The sequence below is a fragment of the Carassius carassius genome, chromosome 49 (assembly GCF_963082965.1).
Source record: "Carassius carassius chromosome 49, fCarCar2.1, whole genome shotgun sequence".
Classification (NCBI taxonomy): domain Eukaryota; kingdom Metazoa; phylum Chordata; class Actinopteri; order Cypriniformes; family Cyprinidae; genus Carassius; species Carassius carassius.
This window is the reverse complement of record NC_081803.1, coordinates 15,749,032-15,759,046: the sequence shown is the minus strand read 5'-3', so window position 1 is coordinate 15,759,046 and position 10,015 is coordinate 15,749,032. Positions and strand designations below refer to the sequence as shown.

The window sequence follows — 10,015 nt, the reverse complement described above, 5'->3', positions numbered from 1 at the left end:
TATATTTTGTGGCCCTACACCAAACCTACACCTAACCCTAACCCTCACAGGAAACTGTGCATTTTTACTTTCTCAAAAAAACTCATTCTGTATGATTTATAAGCGTTTTGAAAAATGGGGAGATGGGTAATGTCCTCAGAAGTCACCCTCTCCTTGTAATACCTGTGTCATACCCATGTCATTATACAGAGTTGTGTCCTGATATGTCACAAAAACAAGAGCACACACACACACACACACACACACACTCCCCCCCTTCTACCAGTTTGCACACAGAGGAGGCCCTGGTTTCCCTGTTTTTTTTATTGCACAAAGTAACATGAGTGATTCGGAGAGGAAATAAAGACTTGTTCGCCTCAGCCGAGGCACTTGATTCTCCCTCTCAGGAGGGAGATGTGTGAGGGGGGAAATTAATTTAAACAGGGTCTGACAAACTTCTCACATTTATGGACTTGCCATGCACTCACCCAGAGGTGAAAAGGCATGCCATTCACTGATGGATTAACTGCCGCTACAGCCACACTCCTGGACTGTTTTCATTAAATGCTAATTGCCACACATAATCTGTTGATTTCAGTGCTGGAGAACAAGTATTGATGTGCCTGATCAATGTTCTAGAATTGTTTATTATACATTTCCGTGCATTTGAAATGCCCCATTATGGTCTTGGAGATCTAGTGACCTGCTTTAACAAGTTCCTGTACCCCAGAAATGCTCAATTTTAGCCTGTTCAGTGGTGTTTGAGCACAGTCGGGACTTTGCAGGTAGATCTCCAGTAGTTGGTTTGATTCACTCGTGGAAAGTCTATAATATGCGTAATGAGTAACGGTAACACTTGCGACTGTGTTTTGACAGTCAATCAGTGTTGCTTCTGCCCTCTTTAGATCTAAGCTGTTCTCTTTCGGGAAGGGTAATGAGATTTATCCCTTTATTTTCTTTGTAGTGGTGTAAATTAATGCTTGCTTTTGGAGCCAGAAGATAACTATGAAATGAAGTTTGGCTCAGTTTGTATTTCCCCTTCCTTGTTAGATTTAAAAATTGTTTGCACAACACAGAAACATGAGCTGTTTCGTTTCTAAATCTGTGTAATATTTCTTTCCCCTCCTCCCTTTTAATATTTTTCCAAATGGGAATTGTATTCAAAGGTTACATATGTGTAGAGTATATTTAATATGAATCGTATAGAGAACATAACTATAGATTGTTGATATATATATTGGTGTTTAGTGTATGATAGTCTCAAAACAGTTAGCACATTAGCATTTGGAGCAGTGAGGCGCTGACAGTTTCATGTACTTTAACAGCAGCAAATCCGTCTCTAATGGCTGAAGAAATTACTGTTCTCTTTTTTTTTTTTCAAATGTTCATAATTTGATGTTTTTTTTCTTCCTTTTTCTTTTTATGTGGTATTTGCTTTTTGCTTTTTAACACCGCACTAGGTCTGAAAAATATTGGTCCTTATCAGGGTTCAAATACATACTGTACAGAGCTGAAGTTTTTAAAAAGATAATTGTAAATAAACTAATGCTTCGCATTCTCTAAACTACAAATGGAAATACATCTACAAACTGAATAAAGAATCCAGAATATTGAAGTGAAATACTTGTTGCTTGCTGTGTTCACCTTCAGATTGTTTATAGTGAGTTTGAGTGTTGTAATCTAAATTAAAAAACATTTTTTTAGCATTATTGTATTTTATTTGCTTTATATAATACTTGAGAAAACACACTTAAGTAATGTGTATTATGTATATTTCATATATTTCACAGTATAAATGTAAAAACTTTTACAGAAATTCAGCAAAGATGAACATAAGAGACTTATTTAAAAAGTAATTTAATAGTGTATTTATTCCTAAATTGTTTACCAAAAGGTATTTTACTACTAGTCACCAATGTTGGATTCTTTTCAACAAGGTCTTTCCAAAAACTTGTCATGAGCGTTAAATATCTCTTATTGTGATCTATTTGCGCCACCTTGTGGCTAAAATCATATTTACACAACTCCTAATCACTAAAAAGTTTTATTGTTTTACATGTATTTATTAGTTTTTATTAATGATGATATTGTTCATTTTAATTTTGAGCATAAAGTGATATAAGATAGGAAAATATAATGAAGATTTGACTTGTTCAGCCGCCAAGTACCAACACCTAGTCGAAAACAAGTTTTCGTCACATTTGAAACACTAATAATAATAATAATAATAATAATAATAAAGTCCTGGAGTCCTAGTGCATACGGGAAAATTTACACTCGCTGCCCATGTCACCAAAATAATAACAATATTGATTAATTCCTTTCATTTGAAAACATGTTGGACATGATTGATATATATATATATATATATATATATGTGTGTGTATAATTATATGTTTAAATGTTGCCTATTGATCCGTTTAGTGAGTAATAAATGGCCTTCCATATTTTTTATAATACATATTATTATAATGCAAATTAGAAAAATGACTATTATAATAACAAATATTGTAAATTCACAACAACAGCACATAACTGCATAAAAATAACCTTCCAGTTTCACGTGATAATAACATCTAAAAGTCAGATCACCTCATTTAGAAATAGTTAACGACATACTGATAATCCTGTTTCTGTGGACACACCATTTGATAAAGAACTGTCTGATTTCTTTGATCCTGATGAAGTAGATGAAGGGGTTCACTACAGGTGGAAGCAGACTGTAGAACATGACCAGGGCGATCTTCTGACTGCTGTTCATCTGAGCGTTTGGGATGTTAGAAGTGGTGTAAACCACAAAACGGGGCACATAATAGATGACAATGATAGTCAGCTGTGTTGCACAGGTAGAAAAGGCTTTCATTCGGCCCTGTGTGTTTGCAATTCGAAGTACAGACACCAGGATACTTAAATAAGAAAAGATGATGAAAGACAATGGCACGAGAAGCACAAACATTGCCACAGCATATGAAATGAGATTTGTGAGGGTGGCATCAGCACAGGCCAGTTGGTTCATAGATAGAGAATCACAGAAACAATGAGTGATCATGTTTGGCCCACAGAATGGGAGTTTCACTGTCTGCATTAAGCTAATGGTTGGAGCAATCATTGCAGTAACCCAGGAAAACCCTATTAGAAGCCTCATAGTGCGGTTAGTCATTAAAGCAAGGTATCTTAGTGGGAAACAGATCGCCAAGTACCGATCAATTGCCATGATCATCATAATTAGAGAGTTCAGGGTACCAAAATAGTGAATCAGCTGCCTTTGAAACAGACAAACGTAGAAGCCAATATAACCGTCATTAAACCAATAGCGAGATATAACTTTTGGCAGAGCGACTGTGCAAAAACCAATATCAGACAAAGACAAGCTCAGCATGATAATATACATGGGCTTTTGGAGGCTGCGCTCAATCACAAACAGGAGCACAATGAGGGAGTTTCCAGTGATCACAGCGATGTAGATGCAGAGCAAAAACGCTGCCATCAGGCTGTAGTATTTGGGCTGGAGTCCAGGGAAACCCACGATGAAAAACTCTGTTACAACAGAAGCTGTGGTTTCATTTGCCTGTAACATACTAAAAATGGATCTGTATGTTACACTAACATGAAATACTACTCACAATGATAAAAAGGGCTTTGACAGATTTGAATTGCCCAAAGATATTGAAATATATACTTGAATTGAAAATTAAATTATACATTAAAAAGCTGTATATAAATCATGTAAATAATAAAAGAAAATATTAAAACTATACATTTCATAAAATATTAACATGAATAAATTATACAACAATCACCCAATGAAATAAAATGTGTTTTTTAATGAAATTGTGACTTGTATTTCAGCGAATACCTTAATTATTCCTCTGTTAAATTATGTGACATCTGCTTAGAGTATATTCCTGGCTTACTGTGTCACGGCTCTCAGTGATCAGTGCTGATGTCAATGTTTGATTATTTTATAGCTGTGGAGTCAGTGTTAATGCCTGTGTGGCTCGACACGTCATAGGGGGTCATCTTTTGAATCATTTGCTGTCGTAAAAGTGGAATTAAGTTTGGCTTGGTTCCTCTTCAGTGTTAGGTATAAAATGTATTTGCAGAACACAGAAACATATGAGCTTTTTCCCCCTCCAGCATAATTCTAAATCAAATCATCTTGTGTAATTTTAGATCTAATATATATATATATTTATAAAAGTCACTGCATGTCAGGAGCTTACTATGAATCATCAATGGTTGGTGTTCTCTTTTTGTTTATTTCTAAAAGAATAAATTCAGACAGCAATTATCTCCTTTAATGCATGAATGTGCCTCAATGAGTCGTATTGTGAGCTTTTTGCGCCATCTCGTGGGTAAAATGACACATCCTAAATGCTGTCAAATCTCTTTTTTACTAGAATCTCTCCACTCTCAAATAGAATAACATAAGAATAAACTTGCATTATAAATAAATAAATATATATATATATATATATATATATATATATATATATATATATACATATATATATATATATATATATATATATATATATATATATATATATATATATATATATATATATATATATATATATATATATATATATATATATATATATATATATATAATATATTCAATAGACTGCTGTTATTATTATGTATTGTATTTGTTGAAATATGTCTGAAAAAACGTTACACACGTAACGTTCACAAAAATGAATAGGACTCGAGGATTCAGCTTTTTGAGCCGCCAAGCGTCCTGTAGTGAGAAACTGTTTTGACGGAAACCATGGGAACCTGACGAACAAGGCCTTCAAACAAAGCCGCTGCCGCCAAATGTTTCTATGGGAAGCCAAACACGCTTCAAGTATGGTGGCCGAGAGAGCTCAATGCGCTGCAACTTAAGAAATCACATGCAAATTGAAAAAACACCAGCAAATGGAGAAAACATCTTCATCAGATTGACAACATAAGTATTGCAAATCCTCACAACACATGCAAATTAACGCGCTGCAAATAGCACTGACCACAACAGAAATGTTTCAAGGGGACCCAAAAAAGTGTCAGACCTGGCTGGGATTTGCTTATTGTGCAGTGGCTACTGGTCAGTGGAGTTGTTGGTGAACTGAAAGTGAGTTTTTTTTTCTAACATTGATGCATGATTCCTTTGTCTTTTGGATATTATTAGCCTAAATAAGCTGAATAATTACACGATTAACTCTGAAACGTTACTATATTGGTCGGCTAACTTAATTTAATATCCTCCACTAAATATAATTTAAGGTTAATGAAAATAAATTTGCAATGCTTCATTGTTTCTTAATTTGCATTTGTTGTGAGGATTTGCAGCGCGTTTCTTAATTTGCATGTGTTGTGAAGATTTGCAGAAGTTTCTTAATTTGCTTATGTTGTGAGGATATGCAACACTTGTGTTGTCAAACTAATTATGTTTTTTTTTTTTTGCTGGTGTTTTTTTCAATTTGCATGTGTTTTCTTAAGTTGCAGCGCGTTGAGCTCTCTATTATATATATCTCAAAATATTGACTCGTGATCAGTGGTGATGCCAATGTTTTGCTTGTAGTTTCATTAAATGTATAGCTGTAGGATCAGTGTTAAATCCTGTATGGCTCAACACGTCATAGGGCGTCATGTTGTGAATCATTTGGTGTCATGAAACTGAGATGACCTTTGGTTGTTGTTGGTTGAGGTGCCCTGTGTGCTTGTTTGCATGGGAAAAATGGGAAACGAACATAAATTAATAAAAAAACAAACAAACAAGCGAACATAATTATTTGTTTTTCCCTAAAATGTATAATAATAATAATAAAAAAAGATTTTATTTGTTAAAAATGTATTTATTTATTTCTTTATTATTTAACTAATTTCATCAGCATCTGCAAAGGTCACCAGCAGGGGGTGCAAAAAGAGAGGGAAAATCAGATTAATGAAATTTTTAATACAAATATTAAATAAATATATTTAAATATAAATATTAAATATTTTCTTTGCTAATAATTTATTGTTTAATTATTGAAATATTAATTAAAATGATCAGGGGGTATAATATATATATATATATATATATATATATATATATATATATATATATATATATATATATATATCCCTCATGTCTTCCCTAATAAAAAGTTACAGGGCAATCAAGAGAGTCATAGGTTTATTAATTTAGTTTAATTGTCATTCATTTTAAGTCTCAGACAAGTATCCACAGACAGCAGCTGTTTTCATTGTAATGCAATATATTATGGCACTTCTGCACTCAAAAACATTTAGGCCTAAATTTAATTATGTATTTGAATGGCACATGAAATTTCTATCCATATGGATTACACAGTCTTAATTTAAACTAATAAAATTATTAAAATGCATATGACTTTATATACAGAAACCAGGTTTATACATTTATCATGAATAAATCCAGTTTGTTCCTGTCATTTAATCTATGTTTCACAGCTACAGTAGCCATATTTTAACCATGTTCATACATTTTAATAGTATAAATTCAATTGTTTTCACAATTAATGAATTTCTGATGATTTTAAAGGATTTGTGCAATAAATGCATTTTGAAAATAGTTTTGTTTCAATAAAATAGATTCAAATAATTAATAATACATTATGCCATGATTTTTTTTGTTGTTGTTGAGAATCTTACCTGATTCTCACCTGTTTCATTTATGTATGACTGAAAAATATACATCACGTTAAGTCTATTAGATTATGTTAAAAACCTGTAATTCAAATGGGTGGACATATTTCTATGTACTTCAGATACATACATTTTTAATTTAGGCCTATATATATATATATTTTTTTTTTTTACTTTAACAGTAACTTGTGTTAACATGATTTGTTTTACATGCTGTACATACAAAAGGAGCTAATATTATAGATGCTGTTGTTCATAACAAAACAGATGTTTTGGTCATCTTTTCTTGGAACAAAGACTATAGAATAAAGGACTTTGATTGGAACCACCAGATTTCACTGGAATACTTCACAATACATATTTAAAGAAAACATTAAAAAACAGTTACAAATCACAAGAATTTATTCAGTTGCTTCACGTACAGTAAATCATTGTATGGTTGATCCTATTAAAACTCCTGTGAAATTTTTTTTTTATAGAGTGATCACATTAATTCTGGACATCTCTCTAAAGGTCTTTTGCCTGCTCACCCACTGGCTCACAATTATCCTGATCTCCTGAGTACGTAAACAATAGATGAAGGGGTTTATCAGTGGTGGAATGAGGCTGTAAAGCAATATAAGAAGTATCCTGAAATCTCTGCTGATTTGGATTTGCAGGAAACTGGCTATATACACGGCACAGCGAGGCACATAAAACAGAGCGATGATGCACAACTGTGTACTGCAGGTGGCGAAACTTTTCCAGCGACTCTGAGAGCTCGACAGCCTCATTACAGACCCTATGATGTGACAGTAAGAGTAAATGATGAAGGCCAGAGGGAGAAGGAGCACAAGCAGGGCCACGCACAAGGCCACCAATATCTGCTTGCTGTTTTCAGCACAGGCCAGGCTGGTAATAGAGATGTGGTCGCAGTAGCATTGAACAATCAGTTTAGGGCCACAGTAAGGAAGCTGTTGAGTGTGCAGGGTGGCTATTGTGGGAGCGATGAAGGCAGTTACCCACACTGTTGCATTTAGGATGTACGTGATGCGGTTAGTCATAACAGTCTGGTATCTCAGAGAATAACAAATAGCCACATAGCGATCGAGGGCCATGATCATCATTATCAGAGAGTTTAATGTCCCAAAATAGTGAATTAGCTCCATTTGGAAGAAGCAAGCATGGAAAGGGGTTGCTCCAGCATTAAACCAGTACCTGGCTATGATTAAATAAACTAATGCTTCGCATTCTCTAAACTACAAATGGAAATACATCTACAAACTGAATAAAGAATCCAGAATATTGAAGTGAAATACTTGTTGCTTGCTGTGTTCACCTTCAGATTGTTTATAGTGAGTTTGAGTGTTGTAATCTAAATTAAAAAACATTTTTTTAGCATTATTGTATTTTATTTGCTTTATATAATACTTGAGAAAACACACTTAAGTAATGTGTATTATGTATATTTCATATATTTCACAGTATAAATGTAAAAACTTTTACAGAAATTCAGCAAAGATGAACATAAGAGACTTATTTAAAAAGTAATTTAATAGTGTATTTATTCCTAAATTGTTTACCAAAAGGTATTTTACTACTAGTCACCAATGTTGGATTCTTTTCAACAAGGTCTTTCCAAAAACTTGTCATGAGCGTTAAATATCTCTTATTGTGATCTATTTGCGCCACCTTGTGGCTAAAATCATATTTACACAACTCCTAATCACTAAAAAGTTTTATTGTTTTACATGTATTTATTAGTTTTTATTAATGATGATATTGTTCATTTTAATTTTGAGCATAAAGTGATATAAGATAGGAAAATATAATGAAGATTTGACTTGTTCAGCCGCCAAGTACCAACACCTAGTCGAAAACAAGTTTTCGTCACATTTGAAACACTAATAATAATAATAATAATAATAATAATAATAAAGTCCTGGAGTCCTAGTGCATACGGGAAAATTTACACTCGCTGCCCATGTCACCAAAATAATAACAATATTGATTAATTCCTTTCATTTGAAAACATGTTGGACATGATTGATATATATATATATATATGTGTGTGTATAATTATATGTTTAAATGTTGCCTATTGATCCGTTTAGTGAGTAATAAATGGCCTTCCATATTTTTTATAATACATATTATTATAATGCAAATTAGAAAAATGACTATTATAATAACAAATATTGTAAATTCACAACAACAGCACATAACTGCATAAAAATAACCTTCCAGTTTCACGTGATAATAACATCTAAAAGTCAGATCACCTCATTTAGAAATAGTTAACGACATACTGATAATCCTGTTTCTGTGGACACACCATTTGATAAAGAACTGTCTGATTTCTTTGATCCTGATGAAGTAGATGAAGGGGTTCACTACAGGTGGAAGCAGACTGTAGAACATGACCAGGGCGATCTTCTGACTGCTGTTCATCTGAGCGTTTGGGATGTTAGAAGTGGTGTAAACCACAAAACGGGGCACATAATAGATGACAATGATAGTCAGCTGTGTTGCACAGGTAGAAAAGGCTTTCATTCGGCCCTGTGTGTTTGCAATTCGAAGTACAGACACCAGGATACTTAAATAAGAAAAGATGATGAAAGACAATGGCACGAGAAGCACAAACATTGCCACAGCATATGAAATGAGATTTGTGAGGGTGGCATCAGCACAGGCCAGTTGGTTCATAGATAGAGAATCACAGAAACAATGAGTGATCATGTTTGGCCCACAGAATGGGAGTTTCACTGTCTGCATTAAGCTAATGGTTGGAGCAATCATTGCAGTAACCCAGGAAAACCCTATTAGAAGCCTCATAGTGCGGTTAGTCATTAAAGCAAGGTATCTTAGTGGGAAACAGATCGCCAAGTACCGATCAATTGCCATGATCATCATAATTAGAGAGTTCAGGGTACCAAAATAGTGAATCAGCTGCCTTTGAAACAGACAAACGTAGAAGCCAATATAACCGTCATTAAACCAATAGCGAGATATAACTTTTGGCAGAGCGACTGTGCAAAAACCAATATCAGACAAAGACAAGCTCAGCATGATAATATACATGGGCTTTTGGAGGCTGCGCTCAATCACAAACAGGAGCACAATGAGGGAGTTTCCAGTGATCACAGCGATGTAGATGCAGAGCAAAAACGCTGCCATCAGGCTGTAGTATTTGGGCTGGAGTCCAGGGAAACCCACGATGAAAAACTCTGTTACAACAGAAGCTGTGGTTTCATTTGCCTGTAACATACTAAAAATGGATCTGTATGTTACACTAACATGAAATACTACTCACAATGATAAAAAGGGCTTTGACAGATTTGAATTGCCCAAAGATATTGAAATATATACTTGAATTGAAAATTAAATTATACATTAAAAAGCT

General features: G+C 33.8%; 3 protein-coding genes across 3 annotated transcripts; all 3 read right to left on the bottom strand.

Annotated features, from left to right (window-relative positions):
• Window positions 1–2,526: 2,526 nt before the first annotated feature.
• LOC132132960 (olfactory receptor 2AT4-like) lies at window positions 2,527–3,556 on the bottom strand. The gene has a single exon (XM_059545588.1). The coding sequence runs from the start codon at window positions 3,554–3,556 to the stop codon at window positions 2,573–2,575; it is 984 nt and encodes a 327-aa protein (XP_059401571.1). The 3' UTR covers window positions 2,527–2,572.
• A 3,550-nt stretch (window positions 3,557–7,106) lies between these two features.
• Window positions 7,107–8,265, bottom strand: LOC132132382 (olfactory receptor 2AT4-like). The gene is made up of 2 exons (XM_059544749.1): window positions 8,221–8,265; window positions 7,107–7,871 (listed from the first exon to the last, which is right to left on the bottom strand). Exons 1-2 carry the CDS (start codon window positions 8,263–8,265, stop codon window positions 7,107–7,109), a joined length of 810 nt encoding a protein of 269 aa, XP_059400732.1.
• Window positions 8,266–8,895: 630 nt separating this feature from the next.
• Window positions 8,896–9,879, bottom strand: LOC132132991 (olfactory receptor 2AT4-like). Its single transcript, XM_059545648.1, has one exon. It carries the CDS (start codon window positions 9,877–9,879, stop codon window positions 8,896–8,898), a length of 984 nt encoding a protein of 327 aa, XP_059401631.1.
• Window positions 9,880–10,015: the final 136 nt, after the last annotated feature.

Excerpts from the sequence above, each read along its gene's own strand:
- LOC132132960 (XM_059545588.1), bottom strand. The coding sequence starts at position 3,556 with ATGTTACAGGCAAATGAAACCACAGCTTCTGTTGTAACAGAGTTTTTC.
- LOC132132382 (XM_059544749.1), bottom strand. The coding sequence starts at position 8,265 with ATGACAAGTTTTTGGAAAGACCTTGTTGAAAAGAATCCAACATTG. Across the intron at positions 7,872-8,220 it reads TTGAAAAGAATCCAACATTG|TTTAGAGAATGCGAAGCATT; the intron begins GTGACTAGTAGT and ends TTCCATTTGTAG.
- LOC132132991 (XM_059545648.1), bottom strand. The coding sequence starts at position 9,879 with ATGTTACAGGCAAATGAAACCACAGCTTCTGTTGTAACAGAGTTTTTC.